The sequence below is a fragment of the Phyllostomus discolor genome, chromosome 5 (genome assembly GCF_004126475.2).
Source record: "Phyllostomus discolor isolate MPI-MPIP mPhyDis1 chromosome 5, mPhyDis1.pri.v3, whole genome shotgun sequence".
NCBI classification, from domain to species: Eukaryota; Metazoa; Chordata; class Mammalia; order Chiroptera; family Phyllostomidae; genus Phyllostomus; species Phyllostomus discolor.
In genome coordinates, this window is record NC_040907.2 from 30,932,287 (window position 1) to 30,956,398 (window position 24,112).

A 24,112-nucleotide genomic window follows, 5' to 3' on the forward strand; every position below is an offset into this window, starting at 1 on the left:
TATGCCTGGGTTGCAGGCCACGGCCCCCAGCAACCGCACATTGATGTTTCTCCCTCCCTCCCTCTCTCTCTCTCTCTCTCTCTCTCTCTCTCTCTCTCTCTCTCTCTCTCTCTCTCTCCCTCCCCCTCCCTCCCTCCCTTCCCTCTCTAAAAATGAGTAAATAAAATCTTAAAAAAAAAAAAAAAAAGAAACAGCTCAACAGAAACTGTTCTCGGATGTCACACAGCTTGTGCACGAGCACAACCCCCTCCGCCTGCATGCCCGCTTTTGCTTTGTTTTCTGTACTCTGTATAACTTTGTACTGGGAGAGTCTGAGTTATGGTAAAATTTCACTTATCGGCCACCTCCTGTGTGGCTTGTCCACAGGCCAGATGGAAAATTTCTCCAGCCAGCCAGCAACAGTGTGCACTTAACTCCTAATAAACCCCGACACAGGTTTATTAGGAGTTAACCCGATCAGTTTCACAACCGGTCGACCAGGTTATTTCTTTGGAATCAACAAACAATATGCTGAGATTTCCTTGGACCTCAGCTCTTTGCATAACAATTACACACTTTAAAATGGATGAATTCTATGGTATGTGAATTATATCTCACTAAATGTGTTTTTTAAAAAGAAAGAAAACCTGCTGGGAGAGCCCCCAGCACCAAAAGTCTCCTCAAGGCCTCATCAGCCAGTCTTGGGTCCAAATCTTCATGACTAAAAACCCCAGCAATGCCAGCCGATTTCGAGTGGAGCAGAAGGAAGAAGGCCACCAGGGTGAGGCAGCAGGGCTCCCCGGATGCAGCCTGCTCAGCTCTGCTCTGGTCAACTGCTCCCATTAATGTTCAAGCACTTGGTACAGCTAGGGCAAGTGAGCTGGCTACAATGCATGAAGCCAAAAGTGTGTTGAATTCCATTTACTTAAAAAAGTGAAATAAAAAAATTTAAGAACCTTTCCACAGCTTACCTTGGCAAACATTGAATTGAGTTGCTTTCCAGAGCCATAGTAACCACCCTGGGAGAGAAAGAGCTTCACTTGTTCTTTCACCTGTTCTTCATCCAAGTGCCAACAGTTTTCATCATCAATGCTGGCCCCAGCTGTGGGGTCAGGGGCACCTGTGAAGAATGGGAGTCATGAAATGAATTTCTTGGGTTTCATATGCTTCACCTTCAGGAGGAGGGGAAATCTGTGAGTGTATTCAAAAATATTTGCAGATGGCATATTATATACAGAAAACCCTAAAGAATCCACCAAGACTTAATAGAATTAATGAAAGAATTCAGTAAAGTAGCAGGATACAAAATTAATATACAGAAGCTTTTCACGTTCCTATATACTAATAACAAACAATCAGATGGAGAATTAAGAAAACAATCCCATTAACAATTGTGTCAAAAAGGAGAAAATAACAAGGAATAAGTTTAACTGATGAGGTAAAATACCTATACTCTGAAGACTATAAGACATTGGAGAAAGAAATTTAAGAGGATACAAATAAATGAAAGGATACACCATGCTCATGGATTAGAAAAATAAATATTGTTAAAATAACAACACTACCCAAAGCAATCTACAGATTCAATACAATTCCTATCAAAATACCAATGACATTCTTCTCAGAATTTGAATAATCCTAAAGTTTATATGGAATCACAAAAGGCCACAAGTAGCCAGAACAATCCTGAGAAAGAAGTACAGAGTTGGAGGTGTCATGCTCCCTGATTGCAACCTATACTTCAAAGCCATAATAACCAAAACAGTATGGTACTGACACACAAAAAAGACACATAGATCTAGACACAATGGACTAGAATGGAGAGCCCACAAATAAACCCTCGCTTGTATGGCTGACTATTCTACAACAAAGAAGGTAAGAATATACAAGGACTAATGACAGTTTCTTCAACAAGTGGTATTGGGAAAACTAGACTGACACACGCAAAAAGATCAAACTGGACTACTCTTGTACACCATATGTAAAAATAAACTCAAAATGGATTAAAGATGTAAATGTAAGACCTGAAACTATGAAACTCCTATAAGAAAACATAGGTAGTAAACTATTTAACATCAATCTGAGTAACACCTTTTTGGATATGTCCCCTAGAGCAAGGGAAACAAAGGTAAAAATAAATAGGTGGAACTTCATCTGACTAAAAAGCTTATGCACAGTGAAGGAAACTATGAACAAAACAAAAAGACAATCTGCTCAATGTGAGAATATATTCCCAAATGATGTATCTGTTAAGAGGCTGGTATCCAAAATACATTAGATACTCATACAACTTAATAACAAGACATATGAAAAGATGCTCGATATCACAAATCAAAACCACAATGAGATACTACCTCACACCAGTCAGAATGACTCTTATAAGAAAGTGACCAAAAAGACGTGTTGGCAAGGATATGGAGAAAAGGGAACACTAGTGCACTGTTGCTGGGACTGAAAATCGGTGCAGCCACTATGGAAACCAGTACGGAGATTCCTCAAAAAAACTAATAGTAGATCAATGGATTCAGCAATTCTACTTCTGGGTATTTATCCAAAGAAAATGAAAACACTAATTTGAATAGATATACCTCTCTATGTACATTGCAGCATTATTTACAATAGCTAAGATATGGAAGCAATGTAGCTGTCTATCCATACATGACTGGATAAAGAAGATGTATTATATATACACTCAATGGAATATTACACAGCAATAAAAAATTGAAATCTTGCCATCTGAGGCAACATGTATGGATCAAGAGGGTATTAGGCTAAGTGATATAGGTCGGACACAGATGGACAAATACTCTATGGTTTCACTGATATGTAGAATCTAAAAACTAACAAAATAAAAACAGACCCATAGAGAACAAAGGGATGATTGCCAGAGGGAGGCAGTGGAGGGATGAGTGAAAAAGGTGAAGGAGAAGTCAATAATATTGTGATAAGTTTGCATGGTGACTAATGATTACTAGAATTAGTGGGGTAATCACATTATAAGGTATAAAAAATGTCAAAGTCCTTACTGTACACATAACATTAATATAACTAATATAATATTGTATACCAGCTATATTTAAATAAAATCTTAAGAAACAACCCCCCCAAGTGGGTATTTTGCCTTAATCTAGGTTTTTTCAATTGTGTGGTCCAGAATAAATGTAAGAGATCTAATGCTAATTCCACGTTCATTTAAATTTCAGTAGTATCCTCTTCCAAAATCAGCCTATACCATCCTAGTAGAAAAAAGCCTGGAAAAACATACACAAACATAAAAATAGTGATTTTTTTCCTTAGAAGGATGACTTTATATTTTTCTTATTTTCCCTTTCTATGAGTTCAAAGAAGCTTTAAAGTACATGTACTGTTGTAAAATGAAGAATGCTTTCTCAAAAAATAAAAATTCCATTTTTAAAGCCCACTCTAAATATGTAGCTTCTCAGGTGAAGTCAACACTCCTAAATTCCTAAAAACTTGCCCCACAAAGCACAGGCAGAGTTGCATACAAGGTGATATAATTTTACAATTTTTTAAAATAATTTTTTCAATTACAGTTGATGTACAATATTATATTAGTTTCACATGTACAACCCAGTGATTAAACATTTATATAATATACATTGATCACCTTGATAAATCTAGCACCCATCTGAAACCATATTACAATATTATTACATTATTATTGACTATATTCCCTATGCTGTATGTTACATCCCCATGAGCATTCTGTAACTACCAATAGGTACTTCTTAATCCCTTCATCTCTTCCACCCATCTTTCAACCCCTCCTCCCATCTGGCAACTGTCAAAATGTTTTCTGTATCTAAGCCTATTTCTGTTCTGCTTATTTTATTTTGTTTTTTAGATTCCACATACAAATGAAATTATAAAGCATTTGTCTTTCTCTGTCTGAATTAATTAATTTAGTATAATACTCTAGGTCCATCTATGTTGTTGCAGATGGCAGGATTTCATTCTTTTTTGTGGTTGAGTTATATTCCATTATATATATTCACCACTTATTTATCCATTCATTTATTGATGGACACTTAGGTTGGCCACTGTAAATAATTCTGCAATTAATATATGAATACATATATATTTTTGATTTAGTGTTTTGGGATTCTTTGGATAAATTCCTAGAAGTAGAATTTCTAGGTCCTTCTTTGTCTCTTGTTATAGCCTTTGTTTTAAAGTCTATTTTGTCTGGTTTAAGTATTGCTACTTCAATTTTTTTTTCTTTGTTTCCATTTTCATGAAGTATTTTTCCATCACTTAACTTTCAGTCTGTGTGTTTTTTTAATCTGAAATCTCTTGTAGACAGCAAACATAAGGGTCTTACTTTGTTATCCAATCAGCTGCCATATTTAGATTAGAGCATTTAACCCACTTGTATTCAATATAATTGTTGATAGATATGTATTTATTGCCATTTTGTTATGCATACTTTTAATCTTTCTCCTTCTCTTCCTCCTTCTTAAAGAAGACCCTTTAATGTTTCTTGAAATACTGGTTTGGTGGTGGTGAGCTCCTTTAACTTTTTCTAGTCTGGAAAGCTCTTTATCTGTCCTTTTATTGTAAATGATAGCTTTGTTGGGTATATTACTTGTAGGTCCTTGCTTTTTATCACTTAATATTTTATGCCAATCCCTTCTGGCTTGCCAAGTTTCTGTTCGGAATACAGTGGACTACCTTTGAGACCTCCCTTGTTGGTAAGTACCTGCTTTTCTCTTGTGGGTTTTTTTTTTTTAAGATTTTACTTATTTACTCTCAGAGAAAGGGGAGGGGAGGGAAAAAGAGAGGGAGAGAAACATTAATGTGCGGTTGCCTGTAGAGTGCCCCCACACCAGGGACCTGGCCCACAACCCAGGCACATGCCCTGACTGGGAATTAAACCAGTGACCCTTTGGTTTGCAGGCCAGTGCTCAATCCACTGAGCCACACCAGCCAGGGCTCTCTTGTTGCTTTTAAATTTCTTTGTCTTTAACCTCTGGCATTTTATTTTTATTTATTTTTATTTTTTTATTGATTTATCTACTTTTTTTAAAAGATTTTATTTATTTATTTTTAGAGAGGGAAGGGAGGGAGAACGAGAGAGAGAGAGAAACATCAATGTGCAGTTGCTGGGGGCCGTGCCCTGCAACCCGGACATGTGCCCTGACTGGGAATTGAACCTGCGATGCTTTGGTTCACAGCCCGCACTCAATCCACTGAGCTACGCCAGCCAGGACCTTTGGTATTTTAATTATAATGTGCTTTGGTGTGGACCTCTTTGAGTTCATCTTGTTTGGGACTCTCTGCACTTCTTGGACTTCTATGCCTATTTCCTTCATCAGATTAGGGAAGTTTTCCATCATTATTTTTTCTAATAGGTTTTCTAATCCTTACTTTCTCTCTTCTCCTTTAGGTAACCCCATGATTGTATGTACACTTGATGTTATCCCAGAGGTTCTTTAAAGTATCCTCATTAAAAAAAATTTTTTTTTGCCATTCTGATTGGGTATTTTCTGCTTCCTTATATTCCAAATCACTGATTTGATGCTCTGCTTCATCTACTCTACTGTTTATTCCCTGTAATGTATTCTTCATTTCAGTTAGTAGGTCCTTCATATCTGACTGGTTCTTTATGTTCTCTAACTCCATTTTTGTTGAAATTCTCACTAAGTTCATCTACTCTTCCCCTAAGTTCACTGAGCATCCTTATAACCAATGTTTTGAACTCTGCATCTGGTAGATGGCTTGTCTATTTTTTTTTTTTGTTTAGTTCTTTTTCTGGAGTTTTGACCTATTCTTTCATTTGGACCATGTTTCTTTGTCTCCTCATTTTGGCTGCCTCCTGTGTTTGTTTCTATGGATTAGACAGATATGCTACATCTCCCAGTCTTGGTAGAGTGGCTTTATGTAGGTGTCCTATAGGGCCCAGTGGCACTGCCTCCCCCATCACCTGAGCTGGGTGCTCCAGATGTGCCCTTCTATTGGGCTGTTGTGCTCCTTCCTGTTGATGTTGAGCCTTAATTGCTGTTGGTACATCAATGGGAGGGATTTACCCTCAGGCTGATTGGTTGTGAGCGCTGGCACAGAAAATCTACTATGCAGGGGCTAAATCCATGCAGGACTCCCTCCAGCAGGGCTCTGGTGCCCAACGAGTCCTCCTCTTGAGTGTGTTGAACATAGAAGTGGTTGGGTGGTACTTTGGCATGGTCTGAAGCTGTCCACTGGGGGCACTGGCTCTAGGGTCTCCTGGGAGGTGCATGCCAAGGTCAGTTGCTGCCTGTGCCTTGCTGCGTATTAAGTGATCAGCAGATGCCTGCTACTTGCACTAGGCTTGGAGGTGCCTGGAAGAGGCCACCTGAAAACTGAGGTTATGACTGCCAGTGGTGCTAAGCCTAGGGCTGCTTAGCAAGAGGTATGAGGTACACTTAGGCCAGATATGGCTTGTTTGGGATTTGCGGACCCTTGAGAGATTTTAAGAATATCAAAAGCATGAAACAAAACAGGACATTTGAATGGAAACACCACTGGAAGATGCTTATGTGGGCTCACAAGATGGGTGGAGTGGGGTCTCAGGGAATCATCAGGGCAGTGAAAATAGTGTTAGCGAGGTTGATAATCAGATACAACACCCACCAGTCAGCTCTTTGTAGGGCAGAGCTCAGGAAAGGAGCAATGGCCTCAGCCAGAACTCTGTTTGGGAAAAACAGAGTTGCCCCTCCAGTCCTTGCTGGATGATTCAGTTCCTTTCCCTATGTCCTGGGTGCCTTTTGAGCTGTTGCCCCAGCACTGGAGCTCAGAGTGAGTGAATCCAACTAAGTCTGTTCATGGGCCCCTTAAAAGGAACTGCTGTGACTCAAGCACTGCTCTGTCTCACTCAGCCACAATGCCCGGTGGTTTTCACAGCCATAAGTCATTGGTACTTCTCTTCCCAGCATTAGAACCCTGGGCTGGGACTCCTCACTCTTCAGGGGATACCTGCATAACTGAGATATCCCTCCCATTTTTATCCACCGCACGTGGGACCAGCCTATTTTGTGTCTCTGCCCCTCCTACCAGTCTCAATGTAGCTTCTTCTTTATATCTATAATTATAGGATTTCTGTTCAGCTACACATCAGGTGGTTCTGAAAGATGTGGTTGTGGGAGGGTGTGAGTACCACATTTACTACTCTGATATCTTGACTGGAAGCCCTGTAATTTTATAAATTTATACTCAAAATATATTTCATGTTGATTCACCTCAACAACAGCACTTAAAACACAGTTTTAGTTATTTACACATCTCTCTCCCCCACTAGCCTGTTAGTTCCTGGCTCACAGCTGAATTCCAAGTTGAATCCATGGTTAAATCACCTATAGCACAGTTCTGGTAATGTGACAGACACCCCGGCGAATGTGTGTGGAATGAAAACTGAACCTTATTTCAATTTCTCAGAGACAGAATCCTGTAATACATTCTTAGAAACCTGCCTCCCAGTGACAATAAACTATAAGTCAATAGTCTATAGGTGTGGATACACAAAGATTACCAATTTGTGTCATGTTTAATCAGAGTACATTCTTCTTTGTCCCGACATCAAAGCTCTACTTAATTAAATGAAATCCAGGTCTGCAGAGCAAAGCTTTTTTAGTGCATCTTATTCCCCAGAGAATCAGGAGGGCTCCCACTGTCATTTATTCCACAAGTACTGACTAACACATATGATCTTCCCGTTTGTAGTAGACTAGTCCACCCTTATCCATGAGGGATACATTCCAAGACCAGCAGTGGATGCCTGAAACTGCAGGTACTGAACCTTATACATACGATGTTACTTCCCATACAGTGGTGCCTCGGTACTCATGGTTAATTTGTTCCAGAACTCGTGATGAGTGCCAAAACTGACAAGTACTGAACTGTTCATGAGTTGCTGTGAGACTGACACCTTGACTTCTGTTTCATCGTGAGAGAGGGGCACTGAGGGGCAAATGCTGAGTGCTGAAACATTTTTTTCTCATCAGAATGCAACAAGTACAGGGTTTGACAAGTTCTGAAGCCAATGAGTACTGAGGTATGACTGTATGTACTTAGGCACAGTGAAAGATTAGCAACAATAATTAATAATAGAATATTTATAACAATATACTGTAATAAGTTATGTTACTATACCGTACTCACCTTTCCACTTAAAGGAAGCACTTACAGCTTGTCTTTGGTGTATCCGAATTGCTAGCACTTACTGGCAATCACTGGCAATGCCAGTAGCATCACTACTATTATGCTTTGGGCCATTACTAAGTAAAATAAGGGCTACTTGAATACAAGCACTATGATACCAGTGCAGCTGTGATAACCAACATAGCTCCTAAGTGGCTAATGGGTGGGTAGTACACACTGTGTGGATATGCTAGACAAAGGAATGATTCATGTACTGGGTGGGACAAAGCCGCATGGAGTGAGACTTCACACTACTCAGAATGGTATGCAATTTAAAACTTATAAATTGTTTATTTCTGGAATTTTCAATTTAATATGGGGGGACCCCCAAAATGGAATTTATTTATTTAAAAATTGTGTGTTTATTCTTACATGTTTAAACTTCAAGTCCCTTTCAAAGTACTCTCCATTTGATGTGATATACCTGTTGAGATGTTTTTTTTCCACTGCTCAAAACGGTTTCTCAATTCATTGTTTTTTTTAAGATTTTATTTTATTTATTTATTTTTAGAGAGGAAAGGGAGGGAGAAAGAGAGAGAGAAACATCAATGTGTGGTTGCTGGGGGCTGTGGCCTACAACCCAGGCATGTGCCCTGACTGGGAATCGAACCTGAGACACTTTGGTTTGCAACCCATGCTCAATTCACTGAGCTATGCCAGCCAGTCAGCTCATTGATTTTGATGCCTTTCAGTGCTTCTGCCATTTTTTGTTCACTTCTTCCATATCAGCAAAACATTTCCCTTTGAGGACTTTTTTCATCCAGGGACACAAGAAAAGTCACTCAGACTCAGAATAGGGAGGGTGGGGCATCGGGATCATGCCATTTTTTGGTCAGAAACTGCTGAACAGTGCAGTGTGGACAGGTGCACTTGTAAGTCACACAACATGAAATGGGCAAATGCATTGAAAGAGTCTACAAAAAAATTCACTGAAGCTGAATACAGCCTCTTACAACAATGTCAACTGGTACACTGATACAGAAGGGTTCTCAGAACACTCACCTACCAGGGGAAGCCTATACTACAAGGGACCCACCCCCTAAAAGATAATTCTGGTATTTGTTGGGTCCCCCTGTATTTCAGACTATGGTTGACCATGGGTAACTAAAACCATAGAAAATGAAACTGCCGATATGGGAGAATGATATCTATTATATGCTACTTTTTTTCAAATGTATTATTCCAACCACTGTTGTGATCATATCATTTCCCTGCTCAAAAGTCTTCAGTGATGAGTCAGACTCTTAATAAATTAAGTCCAAATTCCTTAGCTTTGCATTCAAAGCCCTTCACAGACAGACCCTATCTTTCATTTCTAGCCCTGTCTTCCTGTATGTTATGCTTCAGCCAGAAAGTTAGTGTTCCCAGGAGTCAACAACATTTCCTCATGACTTTAATGATGCTTTTCCCTTTACTTCCCTTCCTCTCCTCCCAGCTTGTTCTTTGGCCAAAAACAACACTTCTCATTGTCAGTATTGCCTCGGCTCCAGAGTCAGGGCCACAATAAGAAATGCAAACCATAAAATAAGTACACAGAGAGGCTAATGCTGCCAAAGTTCATGTACTGCTTAGTTTACTTGGCAGGAGGGACTCTTTTTTTATCCCCTTACTGAATTAGCCATATACCTTATTGCCACCTGTTAAAGTATGTCCACCTTATGCTCACATACATATAAAGGCAATAACACTCTTCTGAACACTTTATTATCACTTCTCTTAAAGACCTGTTGTATTTTGTTTTATACTGAAATTTTCATTTTTCATTTAGTCCCAACTAAACTGAAGTTTTTAAGAGTAGGGACTCATATCTACCTCACAGTGCCTGGCACTGAGTTAATATTTATAGAATGAACAAATATATGTCTGATTTATCATCTATATTTAAGCTCTAGGTGGGCAAATAATATATCCTACACTTCTTTTCTACCCTGACAGTGGCAAAGCAAAACAAACATACTCTTCCTTATCCTTAAATATCTGTTAATAACCATATATAGGGTGCTTCCTGCAGGATGGAGTCTAAGCACTTTTTGGACACATTGTCAAAAGGATGTATACTCCTTAAGGGCAAAAACTACTTTGCTTGCTGGTATATTTGCAACGTGTAGAACAGTGCTCTGCAAATAGTAGGTACTCAGTGAGTGTCTACTGAATGGATCCAGTGAACTCTTGTAACAACTCTATGAGACAGTACTACTAATCTAATTTTAAAATGAAAAAAAAAACCCCTAAAGCTTATAAAGATAAGTAAAATAACACATGGAAAGTATAAGAGTCAGGATTTACATGTTGGTCTTTCTCCAAAGTTTATGTTCTTTACTACAAGGCTATTTTGGCCTCTTGACTCTATTGCTGTGATCCACTAGCTGTTTTCAGGCCCTTGAAGGAAGCTGGGTGGTGTGTCTGAAAACAGCCAAATCATTTTTTCACCTACGCTGCTACATAGGATACAGGCATACCTCACTCTGTTATACTTCACTTTATTGTGCTTCACAGATACTGTCGTTTTTACAAATTGGAGGTTTGTGGCAACTCTGCACCAAGCAAGTCTATCAGAGCCATTTTTCCAACAGGCTCAAAAAGATGGTTAGCACTTTTCACACCAAAAAAGTATTTTTTATATTAAGTTATGTACATTTTTAAAAGACATAATGCTAGCCATGGCCAGGTGGCTCAGTTGGTTGGAACATCATCCTGTACACCAAAAGGGTGCAGGTCTGATTCCTGGTCAGGGCACATACCTTGGTTGTGGCTTCAATCGCCAGCCAGAGCAGGTACGGGAGGTAACCAATCAATGTTTCTCTCTTACATTGATGTTCTTCCCTCTCTCTCCCTTCCTCCATCTCTAAAATCAATAAACATACCTTTGGGAGAGGATTAAAAAAAGACATAATGCTATTATTGTACGCTTAGATTACAGTGCAGTGTAAACATAATCATGTGACTTGCTTCATTTGATATTCAGTTTACTTTGGTGGTCTGAAACCAAATCCATGATATCTCTGAGGTATGCTCACATAGGATTGGTCAGATTAATGCAGTTTTCTCACTAGTAAGTGATTCTTAAATGTTAATATATAGAATAACCACTTGGGGTTTGTGTTAAAAAAGAAGATGACAGTCTCACCTTTAATGATTCTATAGTAGCTCTATAGAGACAGAACTGGGATAAAATGAGATAAACTAAGTATAAACCAGAAACTAGGCCTCTGAGTACCTTGTTGCCAAGAATGAGGATGAGGCAAGAACAGCAATGGTGCTCCAAAAGCAAGTGACAGAGATGGTTTAAAGACCAATTCTGACCTTTGGGTGGTTCAATTAGGGTATGAAAAAGTAGGAGCCAGTCTCCAGGGGAGCTGACTCTAATCAACTGGCTGGAAGTGTGCAGTGACATCCTTTCTAAGGATCTGAAATGGTATAGAGAAAATTGGAGAATCTTTTGGGCCCAGGTGGTGGTAGTGGCAGCAACTGTGGAAGAAATAAAGCAAAATTTATAAATACCCTACTGTGCAGACTATAGAAAACTGCTGGGATAGGACAAGGATAAGGCAAAGAAACCTTGAGAGTTACTAAGAGTAAAATTTCACCTGAAACCTCAAAAGGGTTTATTTGATAGGGAAAAAGGTAGGTAAACTGTGTAACTGTTTGCTGGTGCACAATGAGCCCAGGAGATGAGAATCAATTGCCAAAATCGGTGTTGCAGCAAGAAAGAAGTCAGTCAATATTTGAAGCACCCAGGTAGTAAATTACTATAAGGAGCAGGGTATAACTGAAGAAATCAGTCACCTGGGAAAGCATGAATTGGCAAGGAGGATTTTCTAAGACATTTTGATTTATTCAGTCAATATTTATATTATTGAGAGCCTACTATGTGCTGGGGCCTGTGGCAAATACTGAATATATAATGCTAAACAAAGCAGATATAGCCCCTTGTCCTCGTGGAGCTAATATACTAGTTTGGGGAAAGGGATGTTAAGCGAATACACCCCCCCCACACACACACACACACAATGTACTTATATTGTAAGAAAGAAAGACAGGTCAACAAGTCTTCCTTGAGAAGGTGACATTTGAGCAGACATCTGAAAAATGAATACGAGTTACCTAGCAAAGAGTGGAACAAAAACTGTGTATTTTTTGTTCAAAAAGTATGAAGTCATAAATTACTGTGATAATTAAGTACCTCTATAACTGGGGGAAGAGGATAGGAAGAGTATTCCAAGGAGAGGGAATATCATGTGAAAATGCAGGCAAAAGCCAGATCATGCAAGGTTTTGTAGGCCATGTGAAATCTGGATTTTATCCTAAGTGCAACAGGAGACCACTGAAGGATTTTAAACAGGAGTGATACTGACAAAATCTGTAGTTGTACAAAAATTACTTTGGATGGCTGTGTCAGAATGGGATAGATGGCAGCAACAATGGATATGGAAAGATCAGTTAGTAGGCTATGGTAACAATCTAGGTGGGAAATTATAGTAGTTTGATTTAGGGTGATAGCAGAGTTATCCTAAACATAGAAGTGAAAAATGATGAAACAACTTAGCAGGTAAAGTTAACAGGCCTTGCAATGGAATGCACATATATTATAAGAAAGAGGTGTCAGGGACTATAAGGGTTCTTATCATGATCTAGTAGCTAGATGGTGGTGCTATTTATTAAGCAAGTTTGAGGTAAAAGATGAATTCACATTTGGGTATGTTGATCTTGGGATGTCTCTGTGATATGGAACAGTTAGTTGAATATAGAGTATAAAGCTCAAAAGATCTGGGCTGGAGAAATAAATCTGTGAGTCACGGTACACAGATGACATTTCAAGTCATGGATATAGTAAAGATAGGCTATAGAGCTCATGTAGAATAAGAAGAAAAAAAGCCTATGATTAATCTATAAGAAATATCAACATTAAAGCAGATAGTACAGCAGGGTACAGCATGGAGGAATGAATAAAAGAGTGCAGATAATTTTGACTAGATAAACTAAGCCTGGTGTTCACAATAAGCCTCTCTAGCTGTCCTTCTCTAACTCCAACACAAAATTTTTCTCTAAAACTTTAGAGAAAAGATGAGAGTGTCCCTATATATATGCTCACTGGTTAGAACATGTCAGTCTTTTCATAAACAGATGAGTATGAAACTCAGTAGTGGTAAAGTGGACCCAGCTGATGTAATTGACACTTTAACATTGTAGTGTGCAATTTTCCATAGGAAGATAAAATAAAAAGGATATCTTTTCTAAATAGTTGTGAAAGAAAACATCATGTGAGTTGAGGCTTCAAGTTAGCATGATGCTGTAACAATGAGACCTGTCTTGATGGGACTTCATGTCTATGGAACCAATCTTCTTTCATTCTTAAAACATCCTTTTTATAAATTAAAATATAATACTTGCTTATGGTAGAAAATATACTAAAGCATAAAAAAATAAAAATCTATTCATAATTCTACCAGCCATAGATTACCATCGTTAATATTATGGTGTGTTCTTTTTTAAAGTATATTTTATTGATTATGTTACAGGTGTTCCAATTTTTTTCCCTTCGCCACCCTCTGCCCTGTACCTACCTTCCCTCCAGCAATACCACCATCTTAGTTCATGTCCATGGGTTGTGCATGTAAGTTTTCAGGCTTCTCCCTTTCCTATACTATTCTTACCACCCCCCTATTTTATTCCTATCAACTGTGCTTCCTGATCCCTGCACCACTACCCCTGTTCTCCCCCTTCCCCCTTCCTGCTCCCAGCTGATAAGCCTCCAAATGATCCCCATGCTTATGATTTTGTTCCTGTTCTGGTTATTTGCTTAGTTTGTTTTAATTTTTATTCTTTTATTATTTTTAAGATTTTATTTATTTAATTTTAGAGAGGAAGAGAAACATCAGTGTATGGTTGCCTCTCACATGCCACCTACCAGGGACCTGGCCCACAACCCCAACCCTCTCATTCGCAGGCTAGCGCTCAATCCACTGAGCCACACCAGCCTGGGCTGTCTTTATTTTGTAGATTCAGCTGTTCATAGTTGTTAGTTTGTTGTCATTTTACTGTTCATAGTTTTGATCTTGTATTTCTTAAATAAGTTCTTTTACATTTCATATAATAATGGCTTGGTGGTGATGAATTCCTTTAGCTTTACCTTGTTTGGAAAGCACTTTATCTGCTCTTCCATTCTAAATGATAGCTCTGCTGGATAGAGTAATCTTGGTTGTAGGTCCTTGCTTTTCATCACTTTGAATACTTTTTGCCAGCCCCTTCTTGCCTGCAAGGTTTCTTTTGAGAAATCAGCTGACAGTCTTATGGGAACTCCTTTTTAGGTAACTCTCTGCTTTTTACTGGCAGCTTGTGAAATTCTCTCTTTATCTTTAACCCTAGGCATTTTAATTATGATGTGTCTTGGTGTGGTTCTCTTTGGATCAAACTTGATTGGGATTCTCTGTGCTTCCTAGACTTGCACATCTGTTTCCTTCACCAAATTAGAGAAGTTTTCTTTCATTATTTTTTTCAAATAGATTTCCAATTCCTTGCTCTTCCTCTTCTCCTTCTGGCACCCCTATGAGGCAAATGTTGGACCTCTTCAAGTTGTTCCAGAGGCTGCTTATACTATCCCTTTATATTTTTATTTTTTTTCTTCTTGTTCTGATTAGTTGTTTTTTGCTTCCCGATGTTCCAAATCATTGATATGATTCTCAGCTTCATCCACTCTACTGTTGTTTCTTGTAAATTGTTTTTTATTTCAAATAGTGAATCCTTCATTTCTGACTGGGTCTTCTTTATGCTGCTGAGGTCCTCACTAAGTTCCTTGAGCATCCTCATAACCAGTATTTTGAACTCTATATCTGATAGATTGCTTATCTTCATTTTGTTTATCTCTTTTTCTTGAGTTTTGATCTTTTCTTTCATTTGGGCCATCTTTCTCTGTCTCCTCATTTTGGCATTCTCCTCAGTATTCTCACCAATACTTGATACTGATTTAGCCATTCTGGTAGATATGTACTGGTATCTCATTGTGGTTTTAATTTGCATTTCCCCAATTACTAATTGGTTAAGGCACTTTTTAATATGCCCATTAGGCATTTGGATATCCTTTTTGTCAAGAGCATTTTTGTGTTTCTTGTTCATTTTACTATTTGTAGGCATTTTTTATATATTCAGAATACAAACTTCTTGTCAGTTATCCATGCTACAAATATTTTCTCCCACTACTTGATTGCCTTTTCAGACTATCTATCCATCAATCTACCTACTATTTATTTATTGTAATTTTTTCAATTGGAATTGACATACAATATTATATTAGTTTCAATTGTACAACACAGTGATTAGACATTTATATAACTTATGAATTTTTTACCCCATAAATCTAGTTACCTTCTGACACCATACATATATTGCAATATTATTGACTATGTTCCCTCTGCTATACTTTACATGCTTTTAAAATTGGCAGTTTGTACATCTTATCCCTTCTCCTTTTTCACTCATCCCTCAACCCCCTCCCATCTGGCAACCATCAAAATGTTCTCTGTATCTATTAGTTTGTTTCTGTTTTGTTTGTTCTTTTATTTACTTTTCTAATTCCACATATAAGTGAAATCACATGGCATTTGTCTTTCTCAGTATGACTTCTTTCACATAGCATAATACTCTCTAAGTATATACATGTTTTTGCAAATGGCAAGATTTCATTCTTTTTATGGCTGAGTAATAGTCCACTGTATAGGTAATACCTCTTCTTTATCCAGTCATCTATTGATGGACCTTTATGTTGCTTCCATATCTTGGCTATTGTAAATAATGCTGCAATAAACATAGGGGTGTATATGTCTTTTCAAATTAGTGTTTTAGGTTTCTTTGTATAAATACTCTGAAATGGAATTGCTGGGTCATATGGTAGTCTTATTTTTAATTTTTTGAGGAACTGCCATATTTTTTTCTTAGTGGCTAAACCAAGTTATCCTCACCAGCACTTGTTCTTTGTTGATTTATCGATGATGGCCATCCTGACTGGTATAAGGTGATATCTCACTAGGGTTTTAATTTGCATTTCCCTGATGATTAGTGATGTTGAGCAGTTTTTCACATGTCTATTGGCTATATGTATGTACTGTTTGGAGAAATGTCTATTCAGGTTCTTTGCCCATTTTTTAATTGGATTATTTGTTTTTTTTCTTTTTTTGATTTTAAGTTATAAGTTTCTTTTTAGTCTCTTAATGGTGCCTTTTGACAAAGAGGAGTTTAAATTTTTAATGTAATCCAATTTATCAATCTTTTCCTATTTAATTTTTTTTCTTCCTCAAGGACATGAGAGTCATTTTCTCATTATCTCCTCAAAATTTATTGTTTTATTTTTCACATTTATATCTGCAATCCATCTGCAACTGATCTTTCTGTATGGTATGACATAGTAATCAAGTATTTTTTTTCATTAAGTGATATAGAAAATATTCTTTTTCCTATACCATTGAGAAGATTCTTCTTTCCCTCTACTGGGTATTTGGTGGGATCCTTTCACTGTGGAAACTCAATGGTTTTGTTCTAGAAAATCTTTTGCAATTATTTCACTGATACATTTCTTACCTCTGTTTTCTATTTCTGGAATCCCTGTTATTCAAACATTGTAGTTCCAGGACTTGTTCCTTAATTTTTGACATCTTTTTTTCCTTCTATTTTTGATATTTGTCTTTTTGCTGTATTCTCTATAGGAAATTTCCTTACATGTCCCCCCATCATTTAGTTTTATAATTTTTTGCCATTATATTTATTAGTTCTTTCTGTTTTGTATTTTGTTTTTATAGTATCTAGTTTTTATTTCATGATTGCAATATCTTCTTTTATTCCTATGATGACAATATTAATACTTTTTCAAAGGTGTCTTTTCTTTTCATGGCCCCTACTCCAAATTACCTTTCTATGTTTGTAAGTGCTGGTCTGTTGACTTGATCATTCACTTCTAGAAACTCAATTCTATAGTGACTTTAATAGTAACTTGCTAGCTTTTTCTCATTTCTCATTCTATTTTGCTAATTCCTCCTTCGGTTCGTGTTTCATCACCTATACATGCATGGCTGTATTCATGAAATAAACCCTTATTATTTTGCAGGTACCATGCTTGGAGACTCAAAAATTAGTAAAACATGGTTCCTGACTTGACTCCTCAAGTTATCTTCCCTTTATCTTGATGTCCAATTTCTCCTCATAGGTAAGCAGCAACTGAAGACCTGGCCAGCATGTTTACAGCAGAGAATCTCAGGGTAGGCAGTTACCAGAGCAAACTGAATCACCAATCCAGAGAGCACAAGGCAAAGTCTAGCTATAACCACATATAGGGCCCTAATAAAAGAAAAGTTTTCAGGGAAGTTAGGAGCATAGCATTCCTGAGATTTAAGGCACATAGTTAGCAGTTTTAGAAATTTTACCCCTGCCCCTCCCCACCTTTTTTTTAATATCCCTGCTTTTTAAGTCTGTTTTGGTGAGGAGTAGGGTTTGGTAGAGAGGAGAAGGAAGATGTTCTAAGTGTTTAAAGATTCAGCAGGGAACAGAAACATGACTTCAAACATCATTTCTATGGTAGTAACTCCAAAAATTTAATTTTTTTCTGAGTTCCAAATCCATATACCCAACAGCCTACCAGAAATTTTTACCTAAACATTCTACAAGCACCTCAAAGTTAAACTGAATTCACCCTTCTTCTAGATTCGTTCCTTCTCTAATGTTCCGTAAGTGAATGGAAACATTATCATTAAATCTATGAGTGCCATCCTAGCAAGACATTCTGGAACTCAGTTTTCTCTTATCTTCCTTTTCTTTACTCCCCACTCCTCCTACACACCTGGACATTGTATCCAGTCCATGTTACCTCTAAGATATCCCCGCCCTACTTTCAGTATCATTGTCTTCATAGCTCTGGTTATTACAATAGAAAGGACTTGCAGAAAACTATGGAACCTGGGGGACAAAGCTAATGTAAGTGTAGGATAAACACAGGTGCAGAAGTAGGAGCTCCTGGGGAAGGCTGAGGATCACATCTCAAGTTCAATGTGATCACTTCAACCTAATTTCAGACAAATAATAAGATACTGAGATGGGAGGTGTAATGAGGGATGGATAAAGGTTGCTTCAGCATAGCAGTAAAGAAAAAAGAGGGTTGTACTGGTGACAACAGTGGTGAAAAAGACAGATACAATGCAGGTCCTGAACCAAGGCTGTCTGTGTAAAAAAAGGCAAGACAGGTTGGACATAGAAAAAAAGTCTGAGAAAGAGCTAGTGGGAATGTGGCATGAATGCAGGCTATAGCCCAGTTGTTAGGGTACACAGCTGTACTTCTCTCCAGGGAAGGGGCAGAACTCAGGTCCCTAAGAACTCAGAAAAGTAGAACAGCCTCCCTGTGTGGGATACAAAGAGATAGAGAGGGCTACTGTTTAACAGTGTCACTCAAATAGGAGGATCTCAATTATTGTGTAACACACTATAACTTTAGAGTTTTATAAAGCAACAGAAGATTATTTCTGCTAGTTAGCAAGAGTTCCTGGAAGCCTGACTGCCTGACTATTCTCTAAGGAGTAGTGAGGCTGTGTGTAGGACTTAACTCTATTGGACAAATAGGACAGGGAGGCCCTTTGGCAAATGGACTACAGTATTACACAGGCTCCCTACCTGGCCTAATTGCCTCTTTTCACATTAATACCATAGTTATCTTCTAAAAATAGAAAGGTTGTATAAACAAGTCTAAAAACTTGAGTTCTGAAGTCAGGTAAGTGTGGGTTATAAATAATGTCCTTATTTATAAAATGGTGATAGTTGTATCACATACCTAACTGGGTAGTTTTGAAAACTAAATGAATTAACATATTAAACAATCACTTGCATGACGCCTGGAATATAGGACATAACAAACAAAATGAAAAATTGGCTCTACAGCTTCTTCTTCTCAATATCCTTTAATGGTTTCCAGGTTTTCTAAGTCTCTACAACCTGGCCTCACTATAAAAGCAAGCATTTGTTTCAGACTTGGCTGTCTTTTCTACTAGATTATAAGCTACTGGAAAGCAGGAACCATGTCGGTTTTATGTCCTCATCAATCGGCACTATTGCTTGCATATAGTAGCTACTCAGTATATACTTATTGAATGAATGCATGCACATACTATCTTTCTTCATCCATGCACTCCCCCTGTTATATAACTCATACACACAATCCTAACAGATGCTCTTTAGAATAACCCTGATGGTGTGCAGGATCCTGAAATGTTAAGGGAATTCTCATATCCATCCATTTCACTGAATGACAAAAATTTTTATGCTTTCTCTCACTCTTACAAATGCCAGGTTTTGGGGTCACAGATTGCGTGGACAAATAAAACCCATAAACTAGATCTATACCTCTAAATTTCTCTGTCCTTTTTTTGCCAAACCTTCCTGAGGTAAACAAGTGAACTGCTTTAAGACAGTAAGAGTTTAAATACACAGTTTGGAATAGAATGAGCTGATTAAGGCTAATTGATTATAACTGCAAAACATCCCAACCTCTAAACTTGTAATAAAATAACAAAGTAGATTTTTAGCAACAAAAATATTGTATAATTACCATTCACTTGGTTGATTTCTGAGTTGGAGGACAGAATTTCATCTGCCAGTTTCTGTGCCGTAGGAAGAACTTCAGTGTGGTGTGCTGTGATTAAATACTGAATAAACTTTTGTAGCTGGTCCCTATTCATCTGGAAAAGGGTTTCTGAGATAGGAAGACGCAATTTGACTTGGTCTGGTTTACGGATCCTGTAGAGTGACAGTGCTACCACATGAGCACAATAGAATATGTCCCTGTTGCCACAGCCACATGTCACTGAAGTGATTTTGCAGCGGTCAAAACTGATTGCAACTTTGTAAGTCATTGCTGGTTCCGAAGTAGTGGCAGGCTCAGTTACTGTGCCACTGAGATGGAAGCCTAAGGAAACAAAGAAAGTATGTTTAGAGATTCTGTAGTAAGAAACTTGAAGATTTTCATTTTGCATTTCAGTTAATCAATTCAGATACTATTTGCTGAGTATCTCCTATATCTATGGTAGGCTCTGCCAAAGATAGGTCAATGCAACTTAGGAACACACAATCTCGAAAGAGTCTTTTCCCTGGAGTCCTCCTGAACTAATAAGAAAACTTTGGTTTTTGGTTTTTACATATGTTCATTTTTCTGGGGAGGCAGTTCATAGTTTTCATCACAAGTCGCAAAAAAGTTAATAAGGAAACCCAAATAAGTTAAAAACCTCTGTAGTAAATTTTAAGCTCTAGGTGGTGAGCAAAGAGAAGCCTACAAATAACATCAGTACAATCTAGAGTAAGGTGAATGCTGTAAATAAAAAAGAAACCAAAAGAATGCCACATGGAGAGACAGGAAGAATAACAAGGAAGATAAAGACATTTCTTCCTCAAAACATGCAAGTCTAAAGTGGTGACCATGTAGAATACCTAAAAAGAAAAGAAACCTCATAAGACACGGAAAACACAGTATGGTATGGTAAGAATATGCAGCGTTACACCTATACTCACTAGCACGCAGCACCAACAATTTGCAATTACGTTTGTTGTCAACTTTTCACCTAATAGTTTTAGTAGTCACTGAGAATCATTTGCCTTCATCTAGCATTTCATTAGGGTGATTTTGTTTTTTGTTTTTTAAGATTTTATTTATTTATTTTTAGAGAGGGAAGGGAGGGAGATAGAGAGAGAGAAACATCAATGTGCGGTTGCTGGGGGTCATGGCCTGCAACCCAGGCATGTGCCCTGACTGGGAATCGAACCTGTGACACTTTGGTTTGCAGCCCGAGCTCAATCCACTGAGCTATGCCAGCCAGGGCCGTGACTTTGTTTTTTACTTAAATTTTGATGCTCACCTGCTCTGACTCTTGATACCCTCATCTGTAAAATAAGTAAAAAATATGTAAAGTGGTCAGCTCACTGCCTAGAACATAGTGGGTGCTTAATTTTAAAAAGTAAAAAAAAAAGCCCCACAAAAATTGCTTAGAACTTATGGGAAAAACAACTGCTTTATAGTCAAAAATCCCCTGAATATCATCTTTGTAATGATCTTTTATTCATATTTTCCTAAAATACTAAGAGAAACTTCTGGTCAAGATGGAGGTGAAGGTAAACGCGGCTTTCCCCCTTGCATAACCCATGTCAATATTACAACTGAACTACAGAACAAGCATCACTGACACCATCAAATTCGAGCTGAATGGAAGTCTGAGAATTATGGAATTGAAGAAACCACATTCATACAGACTGGTAGGAGAGGAGAAGATGCAGAGATGCGGAATGACCTGGTCCCAACACCCATTGTGGTGAATAAAATTTCAGGAGGGGTATCTTGAGAGTGAGGGGTCCCAGTCCCACACCAGGCCCCCAAGGCAGGATTCCAGTGCCAAGAAGATAAGTACCCATAACTTCTGACTGCAAAAACCAGCAGGGATTGAGTCAGTGGAAAAAACTGCTGGATTTCCAAACAGTTCCTCTTAAAGAACCCACACATGAAATTATTCAGACTCACTCCCTTTGAGCTCCAGCACTAGGGTAACATCTTGAAAGTCACCAGTGACGTACAAGGAGGAACTGAAGTGTCTTGTGTCAAGGTGAGAACTGGGGGAGAATCTTTCTCTCAGACAAAAAGGTCATAGTCCCTTCACCGAGCCCTCCAGCCGCAGAGCCACAGAGCACAACCCATGGATACGAACGAGGTGTGGGGACTGCCTGAGGGAGTGGAGTGCAGACTGGTGGGGGGCAAAGAGGAAAGAACTGGACAACTGTAACAGCATAATCAATAAAATAAAATTTTAAAAAAGCAGCAAGAGAAAAGCAGCTAGTTATCTACAAAGGAGCTCCTATAAGACTTGTCAGCTAACTTCTTAACAGAAACTTTACAGGCAGGAGGGATTGGGGAAAAAATATTCAAAGTGATGAAAAGCAAGGACCTACAATCAAGATTACTCTACCCAGCAGAGCTATCATTTAGAATTGAAGGGCAGATAAAGAGCTTCCCAGAAGAGAAAAAGCTAGATCTCTTACCACCAAACCAGTATTATATTAAATGTTAAAGGGTCTTCTTTATAAAAAACAAAATATATGAACAGTAAAAAAATATGAACAATACAATGGCAACAAATACATATCTATCAACAACAGAATCTAAAAAACAAAATAAATGAACATGTAGAACAGAAACAGACTCTTATGTACAGAGAACATTCTGAAGGTTGCCAGATGGCTGGGGTGTTGGGTGGATGGGTGAAAAATGTGAAGGGATTAAGAGGTACAAATGGTTGTTACAGAATAGTCATTGGGATGTAACCTACAGCATAGGGAATATTGTCAATAATATTTCTAATAACTATGTATGGTGTCAGGTGGGAGATTCATCAGGATGCTCACTTAGTAAATTATGTAACGTTTAATCACTGGGATATACACCTGAATCTAATATAGTAATGTATGTCAATTGTAATTGAAAAATAAAAATGAGCCCTGACTGGTGGGGCTTGGTTGGGTGTCTTCCTGCAAAGCAAAAGGTCACCAGTTCAATTACCAGTGAGGGGACCTGCCTGGATCGCAGGTTCAGTCCCTGGCTGGGACACGTATAAGAGGCAATCGATAAATGTTTCACTCTCACATTGACGTTTCTCTCCCGTTCTCCCTCCGCTTCTCTTTATAAATAAATACATACATACATACATAAATAAACAAAATCTTTAAAAAAAGAAAAAATGATTTAAAAAGTAATAAAACATCCCACAGCCTGTAAACTGTTAGAATTCAGATATAAATACAGGTAGTCTGGCTCCAGAGCCTTTGTTCTTAACTACTGCAATATATGCATATGACTATGCAGTTTAAAATATGTATACAAAACTTTATAAAAGTAATTAGGAAGTAAAACTCTACAAAAATGCATCAATGTCAAGTCTGTAAATTTTTACATTTTCCTGGCTTCCTGAGCAATTGGTCAAGGCAACTGAAACTGACTGCTGTCATGCTCTCACAGTTGGAAGGTGGGCTCATGAACTCATCTGCCCAAGACAATGTCTCAGCACAGTGAGCGAATCATCTGCTGAGAGTTCTAAAAGAAAGCGCTTCTCAGTACAGCCCTCTGACACTATTCAAAGCCTTTTGTGTTCCTGAGTGCAAGAAAGGCTCTAGTAAAGCTTGGGCAATTAAAACCACTTTGCTCATTGCTCTTTTGATTCACCAGACCCACGAGCAGGTGCCAATGCATGAAAATGAATGTAATTTCAACCAATGGCAGGGAAAGGAGAGCTGAGGTTTACAGAAAGAATCATTTTCTTATAGTCAGTTTAAGTGTGGGAAATGTGGGTGAGCAGTGTGTGTGTGTGTGTGTGTGTGTGTGTGTGTACACACTATATATATACAAACTAAGTAACTCCTTTGAATAAGCATACTTTCCTCTTGAATAAATTTGGTTTTGATGATGCTGCATCATGTAAATTAGACCTTCTCCCTTAGTTTCATTCTCCTGGAAGGCTGCAGCAGTATACCAGCAGTCACTTTCTCCTTTCTGTCACCTAGCAAAATGGCAGCCACACAAAGGCATAAAATGGTGATAGTGACATCCTCAAAAATAACTGATTTCCTTTCCAGAAGGCCTTATTCAAAAGCTGGATAACTGCTGCCTAAACAAGAACACTGAAATGGCTCTGTGGACTCACCATGATATACAGAAGTCAGGAATCAGGATGCTTAAATTCTAATTCCAGTATCCCTCAATTCCCTTTTGCCTCAGTTTCTTATTAATGCAAAAAAATATATTATCTATATGCCTATCAGACTCATGTGAAAGTAATTTGTAAAGAACACATTTCCAAGGGATATCATTCAATTGCACTCCCAACTGGCCAGGGCCAGCACCTACATAAGTTCACAAGAAGCAGATGGTGCCCTCAGCACT

General features: G+C 38.1%; 1 protein-coding gene across 1 annotated transcript in view; it reads right to left on the reverse strand.

Moving 5' to 3' along the window:
• ZSWIM5 (zinc finger SWIM-type containing 5) overlaps positions 1-24,112 on the reverse strand; it is a 120,638-nt gene that overhangs the window by 43,448 nt on the left and 53,078 nt on the right. The window contains exons 2-3 of the mRNA XM_028513486.2: positions 19,748-20,104; positions 951-1,099 (exon numbers count right to left, since the gene is read on the reverse strand). Coding sequence (XP_028369287.1) covers positions 951-1,099; positions 19,748-20,104 — 506 coding nt within the window. The remainder of the gene's footprint in view (positions 1-950; positions 1,100-19,747; positions 20,105-24,112) is intronic.